The sequence below is a fragment of the Cololabis saira genome, chromosome 12 (genome assembly GCF_033807715.1).
Source record: "Cololabis saira isolate AMF1-May2022 chromosome 12, fColSai1.1, whole genome shotgun sequence".
NCBI lineage: Eukaryota > Metazoa > Chordata > Actinopteri > Beloniformes > Belonidae > Cololabis > Cololabis saira.
Window position 1 is genome coordinate 34,655,153 of NC_084598.1, and position 27,191 is coordinate 34,682,343.

The 27,191-nt window shown below is 38.3% G+C and overlaps 1 protein-coding gene across 1 annotated transcript; it reads left to right on the forward strand.

Annotated features, from left to right (window-relative positions):
* The first annotated feature begins 1,519 nt into the window (after positions 1–1,519).
* Positions 1,520–22,520, forward strand: LOC133457424 (dnaJ homolog subfamily C member 16-like). The gene is made up of 14 exons (XM_061736689.1): positions 1,520–1,876; positions 3,348–3,414; positions 5,007–5,331; positions 6,020–6,204; positions 6,332–6,436; positions 9,327–9,485; positions 9,585–9,715; positions 9,818–10,001; positions 17,445–17,624; positions 17,736–17,812; positions 18,953–19,033; positions 19,118–19,207; positions 19,292–19,462; positions 20,662–22,520. The coding sequence occupies exons 1-14, from the start codon at positions 1,704–1,706 to the stop codon at positions 21,107–21,109; spliced, it is 2,376 nt and encodes a 791-aa protein (XP_061592673.1). The 5' UTR covers positions 1,520–1,703; the 3' UTR covers positions 21,110–22,520.
* Positions 22,521–27,191: the final 4,671 nt, after the last annotated feature.

The window sequence follows — 27,191 nt, forward strand, 5'->3', positions numbered from 1 at the left end:
ATTTGAATATTGTGATAAAGTTCTTTATTTTCTATAATGCAATTAAAAAAACAAAAATGTCATATATTCTGGATTCATTACAAATCAACTGAAATATTGCAAGCCTTTTATTATTTTAATATTGCTGATTATGGTTTACAGTTTAAGATTAAGAATATTCAAATTTTCTGAGACAGTCCAGTATACATATCCCATCTCACAAACCATATTTACACATGCTAAAAGCCCTGAAAGAGGACTGCTTTGTATACTTTGTACTAAAGCAAATTTCACACAGATCTTTACCACTCTAAAGTTTGTGAAGATATGTGTAAGGTTACATACAAACTTTTGTATATTTGAAGAGCATGCATTATGACGGTTTCGGAAAATATTTGCATGTTGAACTCAGAGACAGTCAGAATTATCAACAAATTGCTCCTGATGCCCAAATCACATTTTGATGAATTATTTTTCTTAACAAACATACTTGGTTCTATGATTATACGTGGTACAGCGCTCTGGCATCTTCAACACTGTTCTGTCTTATGCTGTTTTATGGGTAAGATGCCCGCTCCAAGATGGCGGCTGTATTTCTAGCGCCCCAGCGGTCGATGTATATATGTCTATGGGAAAAACATTCAAACTAACACTTTTAAAAAATAAGCATATGGCCACACACTGTACTAAATCTCCCAAATCTACCATTGACACTCGATACCTCCCCAATTGTGGTGCATTTTCTTGCTGTAGCTCTGCACCGCGTTAATAGTGAAAAGGTGTTGCGAGCATAGACATATATACGTAGACGCCGCATCGAGTGGTTTTGCCCGGTGCTGCGACACGTCAACGTCGCCGCCATATTGGATGTGGCAAGACTGCGCTGTAAACTAATACATGTAAATGGACTTATTTTCATAAAGTAAGAAAATAAAAAAATCACAAAAATAAGAAAAATAGAGAAACATATTTTCTCATCAACAAAACAAATTTAAAATTTTTCAAATAACAAAATAACATATTTGAACCATTTTCAGACAATAAAATAACATTTGAACCATTTTTCAGATTATAAAATAACTGAAAAAATCTCAAAAATGGTTCAAATATGTTATTTTTTAAATGTAAAATATGCTTTGTTGATGAGAAAATATGTTTCTCTATTTTTCTTATTTTTGTGAGGGGGGATATATATTGTTTTTCGGCACTACCTTGTTCTCTATAGCTGATATAACATGAATTACTCCTATGTGGGATCAATAAAGTTCTTATTTTTGCCATCTGAGAAAATTAAATATATTATATTTGGTGTCTAACTGTTTCCCAAGTATACTAGTGCGTGTGTGAATGAATAAATGAGACGCAAAACGTAAATGTCTTTGTAGAAAGGCGCTTTATGAAAATAAGTCTATTTATTTGTATTAGTTTACAGCGCAGTCTTGCCTCATCCAATATGGCGGCGTCGTTGACGTAAGGCTCAGCGCTCGATGGGGCGTCTACGTATATATGTCTATGGTTGCGAGTAACAACATGAAATCCACAGGCTGGTAACACCAGCATCAGCTCAGCCTCCCTCATCTACGTAGTCAACATGCTGCGATGCATCCACAGCTGTGCACGTCACTCTGCAGGAACAGCTGTGTAACAGTGAAATATGAGGATGTTCACGGCGTGCAGGAGCTCGGTTTGCTTTAAGATGGTCTGGTGAGTTTACGGCAGCAGTGATGGCGGGGTCAGGGATGTGTCTGCCTCTGGTTCTGGTTCTGGTCCTGTCTGCGCTGCTGGCTGGATCTACCCATGCCGGGCCTGAGATGGACCCGTACAAGATCCTGGGGGTTTCCAGCCGCGCCAGCCAGGCGGAGATCAAGAAGGTCTACAAGCGTCTCGCAAAGGAATGGTGAGTATATTCTCCAGTGATGCTGTAATATAATGTAATATACCACCATGGGTGCAGATCCCGGGGGGGACGGGGGGGACATTTCTGAAAAACATGAATTGCCCCAATATAAATATCCTAAATTATTCAAAATTGAACAACTGTATTTTCAGACTTAAAGGTTGAATATGCAGAATATTTATTAAAAATATATTTCTAAAAAAAAATAATACATCCACAGTGCGTTTTGAGATGTACAGAATGAAAGCAATGGGTCCTTTTTTTTTTTTAGAACTGTTTACCACCATAACTGTGTTAAAACATGATCAGTTAGTTTAAACAACTTGTTTAGGGCTCCATATTGCATCCATATATCAATTAATCGTGCATAAAGTAGTCCCATACGATAAAAGGAAGATGGTGAGAAGAATTTGAGATGAGTAGACACAGGGGCGAAAATCCCGTTTCATAGTTGGGGGGGACAATAAACAGTAAAATTTTAGAGAATAAATCCAGGGGGGGACAAGGAATAAAAGTTTTAGCCTTCCTTTAATACAGCATTTTGACATTTTCAACTCTATCTCGCAAACAGGCAGAAGACCTTTCTTAGAGTAATACAAAACAATGGTATTAGGTGGAAGGTGGCAATAATACAGCACATCTGACATAATACACTGCAAAAACCCCAAATCTTAACAAGAATATTTGTCTTATTTCTAGTTAAAATGTCTCATTTTTAGTTAAAAGAAATCTCATTACACTTAAAACAAGACTCATCACTGGAAAAAAACAACAATTTTCACTTGTTTCAAGTAGATTTTCACTTAAAATAAGTAGAAAAATCTGCCAGTGGAACAAGATTGTTTTGCTTATAAGATAAATCTTGTTCCACTGGCAGATTTTTCTAATTATTTCAAGTGAAAATTTACTTGAAACAGGTGAAAATTGTCAAATAACAAGTTATTTTTCTGGTGATGACTCTTGTTTTAAGTGTAATGAGATTTTACTGTTTATTATTATTTTTCGATTTCGGTTTCGGCCACAAATTTTCATTATGGTGCATCACTACTAAATACTACTGCATTGTTCCAAAATTATTAATTCTGTCTCAAATTATTCTAGGGGGGGACAGCTTTACTAATGGGGGGGACTTGTCCCCCCTGTCCCCCCCGGGATTTTCTCCCCTGAGTAGACACTACATGCCCAAAACCCTTAAAATTATGATTTACGAATATAACAGTTAAGTAAGCAGTGACACACACTGTTGGCTGTTTAGGACAAATAAACAAGAAAGGTAAGCACAATAAATGATTCCCTGTGCAGTATTTTTTGGAGAGCCTTTACCCATTCATGGCATGGTATGAGTTGCATATTGGCAAAAAATAAAAAAATTAAAATCACGTTGGTGTCCCCCCCAATCCTGACATCGGATCTGCCCCCCTGTATACCACCTCAACATACCTGGATAACTAATGCTCATCTTCCTCTGAAGGCATCCTGATAAAAACAAAGATCCAGGGGCTGAGGACATGTTCATCAAGATCACCAAATCCTACGAGGTTAGTTTATTTGTTTATTTATTAGGATCCCCATTAGCCATCACTCCGTTGTGGGATTAATGGCTATTCTTCCTGGGGTCCTCACACAGGACACTATTATATACATAATAAAAACATACAGAATAACAATAAAGTATAGAATTATACATCGTAGTAGCACAGAAAAAACTACAATATTAAAATAATTTACCACAGTGTCAACTACTAATTACAATTGGAATTAGTCAAGATTTATATGATTTATGATCTATGATATAAGATTTATATGGTGTAATGGAGTTTATATTTGTATGTATGTATTAGAAAATATATTCAAAAGTAAATGTAAGCCATAGGCAATAATTCACTCCTTCTGCAGGGCTGATACTGATATCAATAACTTAAAAGTTCATATTTTCATATTTGATCAAATCTTCATATATATGATTTGTAATGTATTTATTTATTTCAAAACAGGGACAGTGCACAATAAGACATTCATCTTTTGCAAGAGAATATGCATTGTGCCAGGTTGTAACAACTTGCTATTTTCCATCTGTAGTCCCTGGGCAGGTTGGTGGAATACTATATAACTATATATATATATATATATATATATATATATATATATATATATATATATATATATATATATCATTGCAGTTTGTGCATACAGGAGAATAAAGCAATTTAAGCTGTAGTCATGAAAACTAATATTTTAGTAGCTCTGACCAGAATATAGGAACAAACACAATACTTGACAAACAATTCAACAGCTTTTCAATAAACTTGGGATCTATCTATCTATCTATCTATCTATCTATCTATCTATCTATCTATCTATCTATCTATCTATCTATCTATCTATCTATCTATCTATCTATCTATCTATCTATCTATCTATCTATCTATCTATCTATCTATCTATCTATCTATCTATCTATCTATCTATCTATCTATCTATCTATCTATCTATCTATCTAACCTCTCGACCTGTTGCCAGTAGGTATATTTTAAAAAACAAAAGAAGAAGAAGAAGAAATAGCAAAAGACACTCATAATTAAAACATTTTACATATAAATCCAGAAATCTAATGCACCGATATGTCAAATCATGCAAATAAAAAAAAAGGCTCAACAGAATTATGACTGGTTGATATGCAAACAACAAAATGTATATTCATGTATTTTATGAATAAGGAAAGACAGACATCTATTTAAGCTTTATAGTGAAGATTAGATGTGTATTTAATAATAATAAAAATAATAATAATAATCCATTTTATTTATATAACACTTTTAAAAGATCTCAAAGAAGCTTGTATAGTTTAAGTCAAGTTAACAAAAAATAAAGCACATACTTAACAAGAAAGTGTTTACAGAATTATTACAAAGCAGTATGAATTCATTACTTCTTCATTTGTGGCTTGAGCGTCTTTACTCTCTCTAGAAAACTTTTTACAGCTTTCAGATGCCTGATGAATGGGAACATCGATGCTCTGTGTTATTGTTTTTAGCCATATTAGCTGTTGCTTAATATTCTTGCTTTGTTACCATGACAACCTTTCAGGTGAGATATAAGACTGGTGGTGTTTGACCTGCTTCTGCTCTAGATCCTGTCCAACGAGGACAAGCGTACGAGTTACGACCGCTACGGGCAGACTGATGACACCCAGCCGTACGGCGGCGGTCGCTATGGCCATCGCCACGACAACTTCTACTTCGACGAGTCCTTCTTCAGCTTCCCCTTCAACAGCAAGAATACCAGAGACTTTGCCGACGGCAAGTACGCCCTCCACTTCAATCAGTACGTGGGCGAGGTGGTGCCCGACAGCTACAGGAGGCCGTACCTGATCAAGATCACGTCGGACTGGTGCTTCACCTGCATCCACATCGAGCCTGTGTGGAAGGAGGTGGTGCAGGAGATGGAGAGTCTAGGTTAGTTAGCCATTTCCCTTCAGTCCTGGCCCAACAGTCATTTCTACAGGGTGAGCTAGGGTTGCCAACCGTCCCTTGAAAAACGGAAACGTCCCGTATTTATAAACTAAAGTACACGTCCCATATTGAGCTGAAAAGAGACGCACTTTGTCCCGTATTACTGTGAGATGATTTCATAAGTTATTTTTTTCTGTTTTACTACAACTTCAGCCGACAGTCATGGCCTCTTTTCTACAGTTTTCTGCAGACTTTCTGTTTGCACTTTTGTTATTGCACCAAAAATGTGCACTATTACAGAATGGATGTTCTGTTTTCTTTCTATTGTTTTATATTGATTTATACAATTCAGGAGTTAATCAGGACAGGTTTCTGTTTAAGAAATATACTTATTTTATTCAGCTCATTTTGTTATTTTGTATTAAAGTGAATTGCTGGATAATACTTTGTTCTCCATGTGTTCATGGCATTCAAAAATATGCATCTAATTCAATTCAGGTTCGAGTCAAATCGTTTCACTCACAAAAAAATGGGCTAAAAAAATTCACCACGCCAGGAAAGGTCAAGGCAATTGGGTTGGCCGGCCCTGCCGATGAGGGGTCTCTTATTTATTTTTCAGGGAGTTGGCAACCCTAGGGTGAGTTCAGATGGCGTATATGTTTATTGGGATGTTTTTTTTTTGCTTCTTAAGGTGTTGGAATAGGTGTGGTGGACGTCGGCGATGAAAGACGCTTAGCCAATCATCTCGGTGCTCACCGCACTCCATCCATACTGGGAGTCATCAGTGGGAAAGTGACGTTTTTCCATTATGCCGTAGCAAAGGAACACCTGAGGCAATTTGTAGAAGATCTTCTTCCTCAAAGGCTTGTGGAGCAGGTAAATATACGCACATGAACCGGGATTAACATATGTCACATCTTTATTAATCAAAGGAAGCTGTTTCACTGTTTCACTCAAGGGATGGTTAGTGAATAACTCATGATTTATGATTTTGATTTTTCAGGTTAATGACAAGAACGACCAGCAGTTCTTGAACAGCTGGTATGAGCTCAACAAACCACACGTGCTTCTGTTTGACCAAGTACCCGTCGTTCCTCTAGTGTACAAAGTAGGTTCTTAATGTTACATTTATGTACAAAACTTAGTACATCTGGACAATACTAAGTACTCCCCCGCCCCTCCCACTGGTTCATCAGGATTTAAGAGGTTCTGCAGGGGAAGTTGATTAGGGACTTGATTATCTGATTATAAAAGAACATGCTTTGCCAGTTTGCTAGTCTTGGGCATTCAAGTGTGTTAAAGGTATTGTGACATCATTTTTAACATGCTTTTAACACTATTAAAAGTATTGGCCAACATCCCTCAAATGTGTCTAAAAGAGTGTAACAAGAAAAACTACGCTAGTACTCCATTCCTGGCTTTTTATGACAGTGTTTTTTTGCGCCGTGAAAAACGCTTCCCTTTCCCCCTTTCCTGTCAATCATTGCGCCGCTCCTCCTCCCAACCTCCTCCAACCCAACCATACGCTCACAGCGGCGTCGGAGAGTTAAGCCGGGAGCGACAGGCGAAGCATGCACGGAAAAGCAGCAGGGCAAACCACAGCAAACAATCATAAAAATAAAGGCATGCAAGCAGCAGTCCCCTTATCTTAAGTCCAGTCAGTGGCCGCGGGTCTTCTTAGCAGTTGTCCTCCGGTGATTAGAACAAAAGAGGCTCTAAACAGCTCCGTGTTAAGCCTGATTTATGGTTCCGCGTTAAATCGACGCAGAGCCTACGCCGTAGGGTTCAGCGTCCGTGCGCGTCGCCGCGTAACCCTACGCCGTAGGCTCTGCGTCGGTGTAACGCGGAACCATAAATCAGCCTTTATGGTGCACTGGAGAGGAGAGGAGGCAGGGAGCTGGGTGGAGGGGGCGGTGATTTAGCGGGTTTATACGTAACGACCCGCCACCAAACCAGGTGCGCCGTTTTTGCATAGTTATGCGGAAAATCCCAGAAAGCACACAATACACTGAATGTTAAAAGTTAGTTGTTTTTTGGGTGTAATTGATGTCAAGACACCCAACAAAACACAAAAAATCAAGAAAAATGTGTTTTTCATGTCACAATACCTTTAACACAATGCAAGGAGGGAAAGATACGCAAAATCTTACAAAAGCAATCATTGCTGCACATCAATCTGGAAAGGTTCATAAAACCATTTCGAAGCTATTTGAGTTCAACAAGATTATTCATTAGTGAAAGGCATAATAGACAGTTGCAAACCTTCCGAGTAAATTTACTTGAGGGTCAGACTATGCAATGTTCAGAGAAAAATACAAAAAAAAAACAATCCAGTTTCTACTTCTTCGACCCAGCAGATCTCTCTCAGCTTGTTAAATGTTCAAGGTCCATGACATCACATTCAGATTGTTTGCTTTGAAGGGTTGCTAGGAGAAAAATTTGCCTGTTAAACCAAATAATATGGACCCGTGACTGAAGTTCCCACAACTGCATATGAGCAAACCACAAGATTTCTGGAACCATGTCCTGTGGATCAATGGGATGGGAAGAAGTTTGACCTCTGTTTGACACATTACAGAGGGCCACATTTGGAGAAAACACAAACCCACAAGCTATTGATGAATGGGGGTACTTAGTACTGCCCTTATGAATCTTTTAATATTTTATTTTTATTTTGGCTGAACTTTTTCTGAATACATAATCGTACAATGAAAATAGTAATTTGTTTGTCATCTGGGAATGTATTTATGAATTTTATTACTTTTTTTATTTTCCCACAATTTAAAAAAAAGAAAACTCCCGCACACGTTCTTCTCACCAGACTACTGTTTTATTGGGCCAACGTTTCGGTCATCGACCTTTCTCAAGGCATCAAGCAGATCAGAACCACAGCTTGTCTATTATAGGCTGGTAGGCCTATGTGGTCCAATCAGGTGCCGCTACACCTACACCTGAGCACCTTCAAACAAGGTCACATACTGAAGTACAGTCAGTGTGTATCTCCAAAACAGGGAATCTCCAGGGAAAAAAAGGAAAAAAAGAAAAGAAACACAAAACCCACACTGTGCATGCACGAAATACATCAGTTGAATCGAAAGGCATAATCATTAAAAAGGGAAGATGATTATACCTGTAAAGTGTCAATCAATTTAAAATATTTGCAATGAGGGAAGAGAGTCACACAGCAAAAATCCTATCTAAGTGTTCTGATCTCAGTATGACAAGTACAAGAATGAATGTCCTGTAAAAACACAGATTATATCAAAAATTATCATGAAGAGAACATCTTAGAATAAATAGGAGTCAGGCCCAGTCTCCTAATCGACCCAATTCCTAGAGATTAAAAAAGGTGAATATATATATATATATATATATATATATATATATATATATATATATATATATATATATATATATATATAAATATACACACATTACACAAATCATACATATAGAAACTGGCTCTCATTATTGTTGGGAAGTGTGAGGAAGGAAACTACACATGATAAAACCAAATCATAACATAACACTCAAAGGCAGTTCATCATTCAATCCCTTAGGTGCCAGTGTTTGTAGAGTCAAAATCCAGAAGAGCTCTCGACGTTTTAGCAGCAAGTCCAGGTTCCCACCCCTCCGTGGAAGACAGCCACAGGATAGTTACTGTCTTTTCTCCGTATGGAGCTTTTGTGTTCACTTATCCTTTGTTTTAGCTGTCTGGAAGTTTTTCCCACATATGCTAGACCGCAAGGGCAGCGTAGCATATATATGACATGTGTAGATGCGCAAGTAATCACCTCTTTGATGGTAAATTTTTTGTTAGAGTTGGGGATGAAAAAAAAAAGTTGGTCTTGGAGGTGTTATTGCATTGTGCGCAGTTACCACACCGGTAATTTAACTTTTTTTATTTTCCCACAAAAAAAAATAAAATCAGGATGTACGAGCTTTTGCACATGTGTCAGCACTGTTCAAGTGAGTCAACTTTGTTTTTATTTCTATAGCTGACAGCTTTTGCTTATAAGGACCACTTGCAGTTTGGCTACGTGGATCAGGGTCTCTCAGAAACCGCCAACCTACAGAAACGATTTAATATCAACACTTACGCTCCCACTATGCTGGTCTTCAAAGAGAACGTGGACAAGCCTGCCGATATCATTCAGGTACGTTACAGCAACGCGGAGTCGTCTCGCCAGCTTTTATTTATTCAGTGAACCTGTTGCTCACATCGTCTTGACTCTTCGCTCATCTTCTCTCTTCAGGCTAAAGAAATGAAAAAGCAGATAATTGACGAGTTCATCTCAAACAACAAGTTTCTCCTGGCACCACGGCTGGTCAATCAGAAACTCTTCGACGAGCTCTGTCCTGTCAAACAGTTTCACAGACGCAGGAAGTAAAAAATCTGAAATAAAATATGTAACCAAACTGAATTTTCAAATCCTGTCTGAGTCCATTGAAGCAATTGTCCTGAACGTGATGACCCTCCTCCTTTCAGATACTGCGTCCTGCTGATCACAGGCGACGAAGAGGCCTTTTCATTTGGAAACCAGGCGTTCCTCTCTTTCGCATCTACCAACGCGAAGGAAGTCGTGAGGTTTGCCTACGTCTACCAACGGCTACAGCAGCCGCTCTGCGACACCCTGATGCAGAGCAAGGACAGTTCACAGTCACCGCCGCAGGTACATTCACACATGCGTCCATAGATATGGGAATGCTGGGTAAAATGGGAATACCAACACAATGCTGGGATTCGCAAATCAGTTAAACCTTTTTGTTGATGAAACATCTTTTAATAGTGTACAAATACAACATAGTAAAGGCAGAAACTCAGAAATGTGATTGGTTTTTGACGATTCTGGACTCAGTTTCAACTATGATTTGCAATATATCTTCTTTTATACATGTTTACCGTGAAGTGATTGGAAACCAAGGCGTCCAAAGCTTTTCCAATTCTTGCTTGATTCAGAACCAATTTGGGGCCTTCTTTATAAAAAAAATGTATTTCACACTCACATTTTACAGTGTTTTGGAAAAAGAACCCCCACTATTAAGCAGCTGCTGTACAGTCTGGTCAAACATGGGGGTCTGATGGTGTTAACTCAGTTTTGAATCTGTTTCTGGCACTTATGTTTTCTTTTTTTCACTTGCGAGTTTCTCCTTGGGTTCATGGATGCAGTGATGAGCTGGATATTACAACAGTTTTGTCTGGAACCCTAGAAAGAGCCCATCTATTCCATGTTGTTGTTGAGCTTTGTGTGCAAAGATTTCTCGTGATTTTTGTATTTTTCAGCATTACAAACCTTTTGCTTGTTGCCCCATAATATGCTGTACTTTTAAAATTGTCTTTGAAATATTAGTTTTTTCTGCTAATTTACCTGTTGCACAGTATCGCAATTTGTTTTTGGAAAAATGGTTGTTAGCATATTGTATGAAATGTTGTGTTCTTCTTTCTGTGTTTGTGAGCTTGAGTGTCTGAAATGACCAAATCCAAAACTCTGACTTTGTTTGAGGCCGCCGAAGTCTGCAAACATCTCATTCAGTCAGCCGTTCAGACCTGACCGGGTTTAGAGAAGAATTACTCAGCTTCCAAGGTCCAAGATGGCGGCAGCGTAGGACGCAGCTACTGAACTCCGTGAGAGGCGCGCTCAAATAAAACATTTTTGCCTTATTTTTGAAACGCCAAGTTAATTAAAATAACCTTCAACGACTTGTTAGCTCGTTGAGGTACGCTGGAGATTATTACATGCCGAGAAGAGGACAAAGGACGGCAGTCCCGAACATGGACGACGAGCCCATAACGCGAGACACGCTGCCGGGCATTTTACAGCCCATGTTGAGAGGCGATGAAAGAAGCACTTCTGCCGCTGATGAATGATTTTCTCCAACCCATGCTACGGGAGATGGAGGAAAAGTTAATGGGGAAGATTGACGACATTGGAAAAGAAATGCGTCCCGCAATCACCAAACTACAAACCTCGGTCGCTGAACAAACAGTGAGCATTGAAAACATCAGCTCCTCTGTGTCTCACATGGACAAGAAAGTCACTAATCTGGAGAAGAAATATGATGACTTACTGGAGAAAGTCGTAATGCTAGAGGACAGAGCACGCAGGAATAACATAAAAATATTTAACTTGCCTGAATCTTGTGAGGCTTCAAATCCAGTGAAATTCATTCAGTCTTTCCTGCAGAAAACGTTTGAACAGGAGTTTACAACCTCACCACCGGAGATTGACCAAGCCCACAGAATTGGCTCGCTACGCTCCTCTAACGAGAGACCTCGTCCTCTCATTGCTAGGATTCACTTTTTTCGAGTCAAGGAACGCATTATCCAGCTATCCAAGGAAGCAGGCCAGCTGAAATACGATGACAAGAACATCTACATCTATCCCGACTGGTCCGTTGAAACATCCAAGAAGCGAGCCGCCTATCGTCCAGTGAAGGATATCCTCAGATCTGCAGAGGGCGTGAGATACGGGATCAGGCACCCTGCGAGGTTCTGGATCACAGCGGAGGGTTCAACTACAACCTTCAACTCCCCCGCGGATGCGCTGCGCTTCTGCAAGGAGAAGTTTTCATCCCCTGGATAACACGGTATCCTTTCTTCTCTTTGAAGGCTACATAATATTCCTTACAATATTAGTTTAAAGGTAAGTCCTGAGGATTCATATATTTTGCTTTCAAATGACAGTGAATAATATAGAGTTATTCATATAAAGATTTTTGATTGGAAAATTTGTGAAATGCCTTCGCCATAATGCCGTGATCATGTGGCTATATGACTGGTTAATATCTGACGGCCAAAGACAATTTTTTTTTTTTTTTTTTTTTTTTTTTTCTTTTTAAGCCTACTAACTTTCTTTTTAATTTACGTATTTTTTGGTTTACATCTGTGATGGAGATCAATCTCATCGGAAACTGTTGGACTGTGGATCACACCCAAGTTTCATACACCAACTTAAGTGTGTTTAGTGCATCATATTTATGTTAAATATTTTATTCTAGTAATATCTTTTTATTTAATTACATTTATATTTATTTCATCAATTTATTTAGCTATTTATTATTATTGTTTATTTGTTGTTGTTTTCTTTTTAAATATTTATATTCCTTATTGTTTGTATAAACAGAATGGGAGACACAAATTAGCTATCCCATTTATTTCATTTGTTAAATACTCCTTAATAGAGATCAATCATACAAGGACTATGATTTTTGCATAATATTTTGTTATATTGGGGTATCTTAATTTATTGATCATATGTTTTTTTTTTTTTTTGGGTAGGCTGAATATTAGAAATGATGGCCTTTCATATTGGCAATTGGAATAATTCCTTGGGAAAATGTTAGAGATGCTATATACTTTGTTTTAAGGACTTACAAAAGGGAGTTTTATTTGGTTTATTAATACAGGGCGCTGGAGCGGTGCTTCCCAACCCTGGTCCTGGTGGCCCGCTGCCCTACGTGTTTTTGGTGTTTCCCTCCTCCGGTGCGCCTGATTCGGTAGGTCGGCTTGTCATCAGACTCAGCAGAAGCCTGGTGGCGACCCGTTCGCTTGGGTCAGGTGTGCTGGGTGGGGGGGGCGTCGGGGGTGTGCTGGGGCGGTGGATCGCCGGGGTTGAGAGGCACTGCGATAGAGGGCACTGCTTTGTTTGGTTATTTATTATAAGATATATTCCACTTTTTGAGTGTTGCTTACCTCCGGAGCAAGGTGAGCTGTGTCTGAGTTAGGACTGTTTAGTGAACAGTGAAGCTAGTAGAATTTTTCTTTTCTACGGGTAAAACTTCAATGTTAATTTTCTATTATTTTTCTTTTTCTTTTTCTTTTTTATTTTTGTGTGTTTGTAGTATATGGGGTATAGATGGGGATCTCCTGGGGGACCAACCAGGTTTTATATATGGTACTTCACTAAGCCTTAGTTATCATAAAGGTAACAAGTGGTCATGACAGATTTAAAATTTTTGAGTCTTAATGTAAGGGGAGCAAATATACCACACAAGCGAGTCGGTATTTTGAGTTTTTTGCGATCTAAAGCAATCGATTTTGCATTCATTCAAGAGTCTCATCTTTTGGAACAACATAATAACCGGCTAGCGAATAAATATTACCGGGTTCTGGCTTCATCAACTGCAACCTCTAAGACTAAGGGTGTGGCAATTTTAGCCAAACGAAGGCTTCGGTTTGATCTCCTGGGTGAATGGTTGAGATCTGCAAAACTGGAAAAATTGGAAGCTCAGTATGCGATATTAGATGCATCTTTACAAAGCAGCTTCAGTGACAACATAGCGATTCAGAAGGAGTTAGTCAAAAAAGAAATTAATTCAATTCTTAAGCGGCGTTCAGAGTTTCTCATGAAGCGTACGAGACAAAATTATTATTTTAATGGTGCGAGGCCTAGTCATCTTTTGGCCTTAAGACTCAAACATACTGAACAGTTTGCAGATATTCTTAGCGTTAAATCAACAGAAGGGACCATACTTACAGAACCAAAACAGGTCAATACAAGATTTCGTTCATTTTATGCAGATCTTTATTCCTCTGAGATTATACATAATACAGACAAGTGTAATGAGTTTTTGGCCATGACTCAGCTACCAAAATTGACTGATTTGGACGCTCGCAACCTTGATGCTCCTTTCTCCCTAGAAGAGATTAAAGAGGCAATAGACCAGATGCGTAAAGAGCGATCTCCCGGATTTGACGGGATCCCACCTGAATTTTATGCTATATTTTGGAATTAATTAGGACCAATATTATCTGATATGTTTCAATATGCCATTGAAAAGGGAACCTTTTCTAGAGATGTTAATTTAGCTATTATCTCCTTATTATTGAAAAAGAATAAAGATCCTACAGAGTGTTCAAATTACAGACCGCTTTCACTGCTTAATTCTGACCTCAAAATATTTGCTAAGGTACTTGCACGCCGTTTACAAGGTCATATGACTAAGTTAGTTCATTGTGACCAAACAGGTTTCATTGGGACAAGATTGGCATCTGATAATGTCAGGAGATTACTACACATTATAGACAAGGCCTCCACCATAGGCTCACCTGCCGCTGTGTTGTCACTGGATGCAATGAAGGCATTTGATCGCCTTGAATGGCCTTATCTATGGTCAGTGTTGGAAAAGATGGGGTTTGGTACCACATTTATTAACTATATTAAAGTTTTATACTCTAACCCAACAGCAATGGTGTTGACGGGAAAGAGTTGTTCATCACCATTTAAGGTTTGTAGGTCTTCCCGACAAGGCTGCCCTCTGAGCCCACTACTGTTTGCGCTCTCACTTGAACCGTTGGCTGAGATGGTCCGTCAATCTTCCAACATCACTCCAATCTCGATTAATGGTACTAACCATCATATTTCATTGTATGCTGATGATATTCTTTTGTTCATAAATCAGGCACCCCAGTCAATCTCTCATATTTTACATATTTTCAATCAATTTGGTGACATTTCAGGTTACAAAATAAATTGGACAAAATCAGCTCTTCTACCCCTTAATGATACAGCAAGATCTGCAACTCTGCCACCCATAATCCCAGTGGTCAGTCAATTTAAATACCTAGGTATTAATATATTTCCATCAATTCAGACTATCGTGAAGAACAATTATGGTGATACATTGAATAAAATCTCTCTCGATTTAGATAGATGGTCGTCATTGCCTAACTCTTTACAAGCTAGAATTTCGATTATAAAGATGAATATTCTACCTCGTGTTAATTTTATTAGCTCCATGCTCCCGTTACCAGCACCACCACAGTTCTGGACAAAACTTAATTCTGCAGTCTCCAAATTTTTATGGCACGGGAAACGCCCCCGAATCAAATTTTCATTATTACAACGAGCTAGGGCTGATGGTGGCCTATCGTTACCTAATTTTAAACTGTATTATTGGGCTTTCACCCTTCGCCCCCTTTTGAAATGGTTTGACCCGACCTTTATGGTGTCATGGCGAGAGCTTGAAGAGAGTTTGGTTCACCCCTTTGAGTTGAGAGATCTTTTATTTTCTAACATCACTACTAGTCAATGCAAAGCGCAGTTTGGGCCAATTGTTGCTCACCTTGTAATGGTATGGAGATCTGTGGAAAAGATGTGTAAGATTGATGGAAAATGGAATATGTTTTCCCCGATATTTAATAATCTCGGTCTTCTAATAGACGGATGTCCCATCAGTTTCGCTGGGTGGAAGACAAAAGGTGTTCATACATTGGGGGATGTGTTTGACGAAAATGGACTGTGCTCGTTTCAGAAGCTTTGTAAAATTTTTAAGTTACCTGGTACTTCTTTTTTTTTCTATTTGCAACTGAGATCATCTATGAAAGCCTACGGGGTCCCGTGGCAGTCTGCCCTTACAATACACCTTATACATGAGCGCATCTGCAAAGCAAGTAGATCTAAAGGGCTGGTTTCTTTGTTATATGAATTTATTTTAAAATCCGGCTATATGCCCCTAACTGTGGACGCTCGGTGGAGGAGCGATATTCCAGATTTGGATGTAGATTTTAATTGGAATAACATCTGGTCAAATATTTTACTCACCTCTAGGAACCCCGACCATCAATGAATTCATTTCAATTATATACATAGAACTTATTTAACTCCTCGACGGTTATGTGCGATGAAATTATTAAATACTTCATACTGTACTTTGTGTACCTCCAATGAAATTGGTACTTTTTATCATATGATTTGGGAATGCCAAGGAGTTTTTGAGTTTTGGAGGATGGTTGCTTCTAAACTTTCATTAATTTTTACTATTAATATCACACCATCCCCAACCATATTTTTGTTAAATGACATATCCCAGTTACATTTGGAACGTACACAAGAACGCATCTTTCTTGCGGGATTAACAGCAGCAAAGAAAATTGTGGCTATGAGATGGAAAACTCCTCATATTTTAACATTTCAACAATGGGCTCTCAATTTTGTAGATATCGTGTATATGGAACTCTCGACAGCCCGGTTACATGGTGCAAGAGAGAAGAATATTAATGTATGGTCTCAGTTCGCAGAGGTGCTCCAAAACATGCTTTAAAAATTGTACTTGACCTTATAAGGTGTTCTTTGGCTTGGTGTACTGAAGTGTATTTATATGTGGTATATTTGCGTTAAATATAGGTACTCTGTCTGTGTATATACTGATACAAGGCAAATGTGATAAAAAAATTAATAATTAGGCATTACGTAATTTGGTTGGTCCGATGGGAGGAGGGAGGGAGGGAGGAGGGTGGGTGGGGGTGATGATTGATTTGTATTTTATTTTTTTTTTTTGTTAATCTATGTCATACAAAATATTATGTTTGGAAAAAGACTATTATGGTTATCGGTTTTCAACTACTAAATGTTACATACACAAATAAAATAATTAATTACAAAAAAAGAAACAAGCAGCAGCAGGTATGAAGGCATTTGATAAGCCTGGAAATATTTAGTTTCTGTCGTGGTTACATTTTGATATAGTGAACTATTCATTATACATAATTTCTATGTACTTAGTGTGATAAAGGAAAACTAAGTATACCATGTTAAAAGTTATATTATAAACACATTGATGTGATTTAAAGCTGCTAGGATCCAGGGGGTGGGTGGGTAATGTCTGGGGTTATGATTTTATTTTCATTTATTTTTTTTATTTATTTTTGCTCTTAATTTATGTGTTAATTTTGCATTGTTATACTTAATAATATCGGCATTACTTTTTTTTTTTTTTTGTATTTGTTTTTTTTTTGTTATTACATTTATCTATTCATTTTTTGTTGTTATGTATTGGTGTTTTTTTTTGCACCATGTTGTTTTTTCAGAAAAAGGAAAAAAAGAAATAAAAATTTGATCACAAAAAAAAAAAAAGAATTACTCAGCTTCCACCTCTCTATCTTCAGCCCACTTAACATTTTCATCATTTGGATTGATCGGGGTGAAGTGTGTGGCTCTGCCGCCTTAAAACAGTTGTTTTAAACCGAGGTGTAAATACATGGTTGAAAAAAAGGGAATCTTTGCATAAAAGGGCAGAATAGATGTTCTTGAAACAAAATCAGCAGATAAAATACAACTAAAATCTACACTAATGTGCACCCTGTTTGCTGTTATTTCCTCTGCTTGTGTGTGCAGGTGCTGATCCTGGAGCGGCGTAACGCTGCCGGGAAGGCCTTGTTCAAGCCGGTTACCGCCTGGAACGGCAGCGAGGAAGACAAGCAGACACTCCTGGAGGAGCTGGAGCGACTTCAACAGGACCCGTCCATCCTCATCCATGACGCCATGCTGCCCGAGCTCAACAACGAATTTGCTTCCGTATGTTCCTCTTGAGTCAAATCCATTTTACAATGTGCAGCTGATATTCTTAGACACCAGCTGTACCTGCCAGTGTTGTCTCTGAGCCGCGTTTATGCCCTAACCTCGTAGATGTTTGTGATCCGGTGGGTCTACGCGTCCTACGACTACCTTTCTGAAGTCATCGATGATATTCTGCACAACAACTGGTACGTGGGAAGTTTCTTTAGTTACTTAAAGGGACAGGCCATCATTTTGGGTATTGGTGTAATTGCCGTCTATTAACCCAATCTTTTTGTTAGTCTATCTCAGGGGTCGGCAACCCGTGGCTCTAGAGCTGCGTGCGGCTCTTTAGCACCGCCCTAGTGGCCCCCTGGAACTTTTTCAAAAATGTTTGACCTTTTTTTTTTTCCTTTTTCTTCTTTTTTTTCCCCTTTTTTTTCTCCTTTTTTTTCTTTTTTTTCCTTTTTTTCCTCTTTTTTTCCTTTTTTTCTTCTTTTTTATTTTTTCTGTTTTTTTTCTTTTTCTTTTTTTTTCCTTTTTTTCTTTTTTCTGCTTTTTTTCCTTTGTTTCTCTTTTTTCTTTTTTCCTTCGAAATTTTGACTTTTTCTCGACATTTTGACTTTTTTCTCAACATTTCGACTTTTTTTCTCAAAGTGCATAATGAAAAAAAAATCTTCCCCCAGTTATGACTAATATAGATGCAGCATGTCTTCATTCTAAGGCTGATACAAGATTTTTCATTTTTTGCGGCTCCAGACATATTTGTTTTTTGTGTTTTTGGTCCAATATGGTTCTTTCAACATTTTGGGTTGCCGACCCCTGGTCTATCTTGTGTAAAATGAGAGGCAACAACTTTTATAAACAGATGCACACAAGAAACCACATTCTCATGGCAACCGACATCTGACAGATCCCATGCTCTCTTGAATCTGCTTCCATGTTTCTATTATCTATCTTATCTATTGTCTCTTTGCTTTGTTCTGTTCTTTTACTTATTTTTTCTTTTTCTATACTAATTTTTATGTACTATTCCATCAACCTGCCCAGGGACTACAGGTGGAAAATAGCAAGCTGCTATAACCTGGCACAATGCATATTCCCTTGTACAAGATTAATGTCTTATTGTGCACTGTCCCTGTTTTGAAATAAATAAATTACAAATTACAAATTCTCAAATTGGTAAGTGCTGATGTCCGAGTACAGAAATCGTATGCAGCACCCCTGAAACAGTCATGTGTCAGGTGCAATACCTTATTATTATGGCAAATAGGCTATTTCCAGTTTCACTTCAACATTGCACAACATGATCTTCATAAACTTAATTCACCATCTTCTTTGTGACTCAGGCGGGAGATGATGCCTCTTCTGTCCCTCATCTTCTCGGCCTTGTTCATCTTATTTGGAACTGTGGTCGTCCAGGCCTTCAGGTTGGTTTGTAAATTTAAAAACGCAAGCATGGTAAAATACAAAGACAAAAATAAAAAAAGACTAAAAACAAAATAATATTGCAGCGACTCAAGCGAAGATAAGCCGACGAAGCCGAAGACAAAAGATGGAGCTAAAGCAGAGAATGGGTCATCGGGAGCCGGTGGGACCTCGAGGCAAGAAAAACCCTCATGATTTTAACGGCGTCAGATTTAATTGTGTGTTATTTACCAGGTTTGTGTTTTTGCTGTTTGTTCTAGCCGTCATCCTAAAAAGAACTTTGTGGAAGTGACGGAGCTGACGGATATCACCTACATGAGCAACTTGGTGAAACTGAGGCCAGGACACATGAACATAGTGTTGGTGCTCGCTGATGCTTCCAAGAACATCCTGCTCAGCAAGTTTGCCAAAGAGGTCTATTCCTTCACAGGGTACGTGAAACTGTTCTCCGTCAAGCGTACGAAGTGTGAGGTTTTTTTATAGGCAAGCCAAGGTAAGGCAAGTTTATTTGTATAGCACAATTCAACACAAGGTAATTCAAAGTGCTTTATATCAACATGAAAAGCAGCAAGACACAATTAAACAGTAAATAACAAATACAATATAAATTATAAGAAAAGAGATAAAATAATAAAAAGCACAAGTTGTTAAAAAGTAAGGGCAGTAGAGTACAGCAGGTAAGTATTTAATTTAAGATTAGCTTCAGTAGACAGTAATGTTTTTAGGCCTGATTTAAAGGAGCTGACAGTTGGAGCAGACCTCAGGTCTACAGGAAGTTTGTTCCACCGGTGAGGAGCAGAATAACTGAACGCTGCCTCACCTTGCTTGGTTCTGGTTCTTAGGAACCACAACAAACCAGATCCAGATGAACCTCAGGGGTCTGGGAGCTTCATAGGAACTAACAGATCCAGCATGTATTTTGGTCCAAGACCATTCAGTGCTTTACGGAAGAGTATTAGGGCCATGCAAGAGAAAAAGAGTTTGAGACTGGAAGATTTTTTTTTATTGTGCACTTCGAGAAAAAAGTCGAAATGCCGAGAAAAAAGTCGAGATGTCGAGATTAATGTTGAAGTACAATTTTGAGAATAAAGTCGAAATTTCGTGAATAAAGTCGAAATTTCGCCTTTTTTCTCCACATTTCAACTTTTTTCTCTGCATTTCGACTTTTTTCTCAACATTTCGACTTTTTTCTCGGCATTTCGACTTTTTTCTCAACATTTCGACTTTTTTCTCGACATTTCACCTTTTTTCTCAACATTTCAACTTTATTCACAAAACTTTGACTTTTTTCTCAACATTTCGACTTTTTTCTCGAAATTGTACTTCAACATTAATCTCGACATTTCAACTTTTTTCTCGACATTTCGACTTTTTTCTCTAAGTGCATAATGAAAAAAAAATCTTCCTCCTCTAAAATATTTTTTATTTTCTCCTGCCTGGCCCTAATACTCTTCCGTAGTGCTTTGTAGACCAGCAGTAAGATTTTAAACTCTATCCTTTGACTCACTGGAAGCCAGTGTAGCCGTTTCATGACCGGTGTGATGTGGTCCAGTTTTCTGGTGTTTGTAAGGACTCTGGGTGCGTATCTGTAGATGCTTCATGACACTTATTACTCTGAAAACTCTCCTAGGAGCCTGACGCTGCATTTCTCCTTCCTGAACCTGGACAAGCACAGCGAGTGGATGAACAAACTGCTGGAATACGCGCAGGACGCCGTGCAGATCGACGCAGACGAGGATGAAGGGGGAAACCATAAAGTGGACTACACTGGCTACGTCCTGGCGCTCAACGGCCACAAGAAGTACCTGTGTCTGTTCAAGCCCGTCTACACCGGGGAAGACGTGGACGGCAAGTCGTCGGAGGATGAAGGAGGAGCGTCCGGGGGGAGGCACAGGTCCAGTTCCCGTGACGATCACGCACCGCGCAAGTCCAGTCGCTCCCGCGCCATATCCACCCTCCAAATCCACCACAAACTGGACCGGCTGGGGCTGTGGATGGAAAGACTCATGGAAGGCACTTTGCCGCGTTACTACGTCCCCGCTTGGCCAGGACTCAACAAGACCCCCCCCACTAAATAAATCAGGGCAGACGAGCTTAGTCTTTAGCTCACGTCACCCACAAATGGTTGCGTTTATCATGACACTTGGCTTCAAACTTCCTTTTCTGATACAGATTTCTGTCGAGAGGGGCCAATTTTACCAGTTTTGTCATGTTTTACTGAGGCAAATGCTGCTACCACAGCCTTGTTTGAAAAACAAACAAACAAAACACAATCACTGTGGACGCCTCTACTTCTGTTTTCAAACTCGCACACATTCGGTCACAATAAAACAGGCACAACAGCTCCGGAGGTGATTTTTGACTCATCTGAGCTCCTTTTAAAGAGTCGTTTTCTGGTGTGGCACAGAGTTGCTCACATCCAGAAAGCTGAGGGCTAGTTTTTCACTTTTGTGCAGTTTCGTCTAACCGCGTAGTGAAGTGGATGTAAGTGACAGATTGTCACATTCAGAGAATTACACAAATGTACCGTGAGGGTATTTAAAGCTAGCCAACCATTCAACGAGCAGTTTAGGCGTTGTATAAAACCTTCCTCGATGAATACTGTGAATAGAGATGCATGAAACTACTATATAACGTCTTCGCCTTTTTGTGCATCTCTGCTAAGGTTTTTTTTTTCTTTTTCTTTCTTTTTTTATTTATTTTTGTTACTTTTTGTCAAATATCTTCTCTTAAATGCTGATTCCTTTGTGCAATACAGAAATACTGCTGTCATGCCGATGCCTTTTCTCCGGGACCTCGAGGCATACGCCATGTTCTTCCTCCATCAAGTGGTTGCAGGACAAACAGTGTTCAGATTGTGTTTTAAAGTGTCTGCCGCAAAAAGCAACTCGTTTTATTTGCTGAACAACCTCAGTAGCTTTATGTAGCAAGAGCAAGCTGCCTAAATTATGTTCTGGGCATCTTCGAAGAGCCTGTGACTCACTTACACACCGTCTGATATCGACACTCGTAAATTGAACTTAGCGTATGCTTGCCTGGTTTATTATTTCGTTTCGTTCACATGAAGTTTAACAGATGCTATTAAAATCAATTTGTTGGTATTAAATGATGTAAATATTGCGCATTATCATATTATTTATTGAATATTTCAAAGCTAAGGTGGATGTTTGATCATAAGTAGTGTGGCTGTAGATTTTTGTGCAACATTGATTTGTGCTACCTTAACACATTTCATCTGCTCTTCGATGCCTCTGCCCTTTTGTTGCTTGTGGTACAATGCATTTTATGTATATTAATATAAAGAACTGTAAACTCTGTTTATTTGCACAGTAGTTGACTCAGAGGGGCTTGGCAACCTGGTCATTTGATATTTCATTAGAAAAATAACCACAGTATGTCAACTATATCACAGTCTTGTCAAAAGTTATGCTGCCGATGATTCCCCTCAGTTTTTGTGCTTCCATGACTACGAGTAAATATTATATTGTTTTCTGTCAAGCTGTGGTTGGTGATTCATTATTATGGTTTTATGTTGGCCAGCCGTTCAGGTTCTGTTCCTCTTTGGTGCGAAAAAAGGAGTCCGGTTCCTCTGGATTCCTTTGTTTTCCAGGACAACCAACAGACGCAGAAGGAACTCGACAACGATAGGCAACAGTGGATGTGACGTAGGAATGCCGGTGAATGACTGTTGCAGTTTTACTGAAAAACACGGAGATCCAAGGTGTTATAAGCAATTTTACAGCCATTTTGGTTGATTTGTAAATTGGCGTTTGGGTGCTCCTGTAAGAGTAATCAAATAACACCAGTCCCCGCCCCGTTGTGATTGGCTCGGTACTTCCTGTACCGGTGGGAATGGCTGCGAGCAGGAGGATCATCATGCCAACGCCATTAACAGAGTGTTGATGATGTGAATGGGTATGTCTGGTCAGGCCAAGGTTCACCAGCAGTTTATTTATTGATTTATTTAACCCAGTCGTTACATTACATTGCAGATGCTTTTAACCAACACGAATTTCAAAAAACAGGAATGCAATCTAGCCAGATCAGCCATCGACTTGTGATCATGTAACTGGTAAGACTGTCCTCTCATCACTGGATTATTGCCAGAAATTAGCCCTAATGAACAACTGAATGGTTATCAAACTCTTAAATGCAGTATACACTGATCACAGTGTACATTCTGCTATTTGGTAACTGTTTTAAGGAGTTGCTTTTAAAATAAAAGCTTGTGTAGACAAGGGTTTATTGAAAGCCTGCAGGTGCAGGCAGACCTATATGTTTCTAGATGTGGGTCTGATCTGTCAGGCTAGTTAATGGATTAACATTAATCTAAGTAATATAGTTCATGATGATGAATAGGGCTTTTATTTTGAAATATACCTGCATAATGGTTGGAAATCTTGTGATATTCCAAGACTTTGCAGCTGTGTCTTTCTGTTTTGAGGACAGCAGGTGGAGCCCTTGAGTATCTGGTGGATTAGATTGTTTTCCACGTTGCGTTGAAGCAATTTTCTTTTCTCTTCTGTTACATTAATTGGGGCTGTGCTTTTTTTATCTCTAACTTTATCTTCTTCTAGTCCCGTTTGATCCACCACACTGGCAGACTGCAGGGAATGGGAATTCAAGACAAACAAAGGGATACACAGAATAACGTAATAAAAATGCTTATCAAAGTTGTTTCGTCTGTAGTTTTGGCAGCTTTACAGGAGTACAATCATTATTTCGTTCATATTGTATGTTATTTCGAGTTGCAACAAAGGACCATCTGTCAGTCCCATTAATTGCAAAGACACTTCTTAACTCCTCTAATTCCAGGGAAAATAAGCACCTTGGCAGTCAAAAAGTTTTTAAATACTTATTCTTAATTATTATTAATTAATTAGAAAACAAAACACAATATGGAACTTGTCAAGACGGACACATAAAATGCCACATAGTAAAGAAATGTACAAACAAAAACATTGAATTCATATTGATAAGCACAATATCTGGCTTTAAAAACATTAAATGGCTGGAAGGTTAACATTCGTGTCAGATTTTGTTTCAACTTTGCATGCTGCATATAGAAAAATGTGAAATTATGACTTTCAGGCCAGTTAACCCTAATGAAAAACAACAAAAGACAAATAATGAGCAAAACATGTACTGTTATCACTGGTTGGGGTTACCTTTTACTTGAGCAAATTTATTAGACCAAACGCTTCGATGAATTCACATTATGTTGGCAAAACTGTCAGTCAAGAAAAGCAAACAGAAATTGTATTCCATTTTTAATCCTCTGAATCATACACAAATACTCAAAAAGCCCAAGTTCAACCAGATTTAAACAACATAAATGTGTGGTTTGCAAAATAAAAACATTTAATTCGTTTTGAATTATTTAGATTATTTGTAGAATCTGGATAACTAAAAATAAAACACCTAGCAAGTGTTTGTAGAACTTATTTTTTAGATTTACATGCTATTTTTTTAAAACAAAATTATGCTATATATTAATAAATATGTGTCATATCAGATTATAATAAAAAGCTAAATTACTGGGAACCATAAATGGGTAGGGTTGTGTCAGGAAGGGCAGCCGCTGTAGAAACCTATGCCGAATAATTATACAGAACATATTGATCCGCTGTGGCAAGCCCTCAAACAAGAAAACTGCTTTAGAGAGGTCACAGGATGCAATAAATGTTTGATGCCTAGATTTTTGCGGATAAATTGCCTAAAGTTGTCATCAATATTTATCAACTTCGATCTGAGATTGATCGAAATCAAGACATACTACGTGAACCTTTTGGACAGAAACTGGGTTGTAGATTATTATTAGGTGTATTGTTCCAGCCACTAGTATTTCCCATCAATCACTCAACACTGGTATGATGGCATGATAAGAATGTATTTATTTTCTTACTGCTTCAAATTCTTAGAGGAGAAAAAATGTTTGAATGAAATACTTTGGACAAAATATATGCAATAGAAAAGTTTCCTTTTCAACTGTTTTTTTGCACCTCAGCCCAGAGCCGGCAGTTTTTGGGGGTGGAGTCAGAAAATACTCTCGACTCCACTCCTTTCATCTCTGGGCTGCATCATCTTTTGAAATTGGTGTTACAGGCTTGTGCTAGCAACTTACAAAGTACTACAACTTCACTTCCAAGGCCGATGTGAAGCTTTGTTTCTCCAACGCCGTCCAGTTTTCTCTAGGTCCATCAAGGTCAAAGTCCAATCCATAGAAACCAGAGTACTTCTTTTTACTCAACAGGCAAATAATTAGAACGGCTAGTCAGGCTACTCGATCAGATGGGATGGGAAAAAAGCTACTATTCCATCTGAGTGAGGGAAGACAAAGCATTTAAAGGAAAGGAGGATGAAGACTCCTTTTCCCAAGCTGAATATGAACACAAAACAACACAGCCTTTTTAAAATCCATCAAACATTTATTTATGAATTCTATGACAAACAGGAGGCAGTTATATCTCGTTATACAAGCTACAGTGGTTGGAAAAACAAAAACAAATATCCCAACACCTCTTTAAAAATCCTTTTTGGATTTGATTTTCTTACCCCTTTTAACTTTTGGTACCTTTTTGTTTTTTTTCCCAATTGTGGTTTCTTCTCAACGTCACCAAAATGCATCTATGTACAGAGGAAATGCTCAAGTGTGATCTATAAAGGGAGACAGCTACATACTTCAACATCGATCTGGATCAGATCAGCTGTTGACATTCAGCTTTTCTCAAAGAAACAGAAAGAGTACAAAACTTTCCTTTCTTTTCAAGCTGCAATACAAGTGGGACCATTTCCTTACCACGTACTCATTTTAGTTAGCTTTCATTGCATTCTCCTTTCATTTAAGAATCAAGCATTGTTAGAAAAGAAAAAGAAGAGGCAAGAGTATATTATATAAAGCGAATTTACAGGCGGTCTCTTGGTAATAGTCTAGCTACCATTATGAACAGTTCAGAGTTTATTTACATAATCCCAGCATGTAAGAATCATATGAATGGTATGGAAACGTGTTACAAAAGCTGGAAACATGGTATTCACACTTTCTTGACAGGTTCACAGACACACAGAGACCGATAAGACTCGTAGTTTGTTCCATGCGACCCGTGAGAAATCGTCCGTCATTAGCTGGTGACGTTTTATGACCTGTAAAAGTTTTCAGTGTCTGAAATGCATTTATCATACAACCACGGGGGAGGAGGAAGTATGACACCTGGCAGGCAGGTGGACACGCTGGAGAGGAACGGACCAGTGACCGAGGGCTTTAGAGATGAAGAGATGAAAAAAGAAAGTCGAGCTGCAGTAAAAGCAGGAAGGTGCCAGATGTGTTCCCAGCTCTGTCATGTTGTGTCTAGTCTCACAATATTAACCAAAAGAGGAGTTGTTATGACTGTCCTAGGGAATACAGACCAACGTTTTTTTTAATGTCAGTCTTCAGACATGAAAACGTAATTTTTTTTTTCCTAACTCAAATCAGTACGACGGAGTATTAGGGCCAAACAAAAAAACAAAAAAAAAGAAATTACGAGAATAAAGTCATAATGTAATGAGAATAAAGTCGTAAAAGTATGAGAATAAAGTCGTAATATATTATAAATATATAAATGTAACTTCACAAGATGCTCAATATTCTTCATTTTAACACAGGGAGAAGACTGCTCTTCCTGTTAGAGTTCTCATAAATTACCACTTTATTTTCATAATATTATGACTTTATTCTCATAAATTACCACTTTATTCATTACGACTTTATTCTCGTAATGTCACAACTTTATTCTCGGAATTTTACGACTTTATTCTCGTAATATTACGACTTTATTCTCATAATATTACGACTTTATTCTCATAATATTACGACTTTATTCTCGCAACATTACGACTTTATTCTCGTAATGTTACGACTTTATTCTCGTAATTTTACGACTTTATTCTATTACGACTTTATTCTCACAACATTACGACTTTATTCTCGTAATTTTACGACTTTATTCTCATTATATTATGACTTTATTCTCGTAATTTCCAAATTTTTTTTGTCTTAGTTTGGCCCTAATACTCCGTCGTAAATCAGAATGCAGCAACTGTGGAAATGTATTTGACATTTTCCCTGCATGTGCTAAACTCTTCATGTCCAGTCATACAACACGGTCTAAAATACAGTCC

What these genes read in the sequence shown, in the direction of transcription:
- LOC133457424 (XM_061736689.1), top strand. Translation starts at nt 1,704, where the DNA reads ATGGCGGGGTCAGGGATGTGTCTGCCTCTGGTTCTGGTTCTGGTCCTG. An exon ending in AGCCTGCCGATATCATTCAG is followed by an intron (nt 9,486 to 9,584) that starts GTACGTTACAGC and finishes TTCTCTCTTCAG; the next exon opens with GCTAAAGAAATGAAAAAGCA. An exon ending in GAGGTCTATTCCTTCACAGG is followed by an intron (nt 19,463 to 20,661) that starts GTACGTGAAACT and finishes AAACTCTCCTAG; the next exon opens with GAGCCTGACGCTGCATTTCT.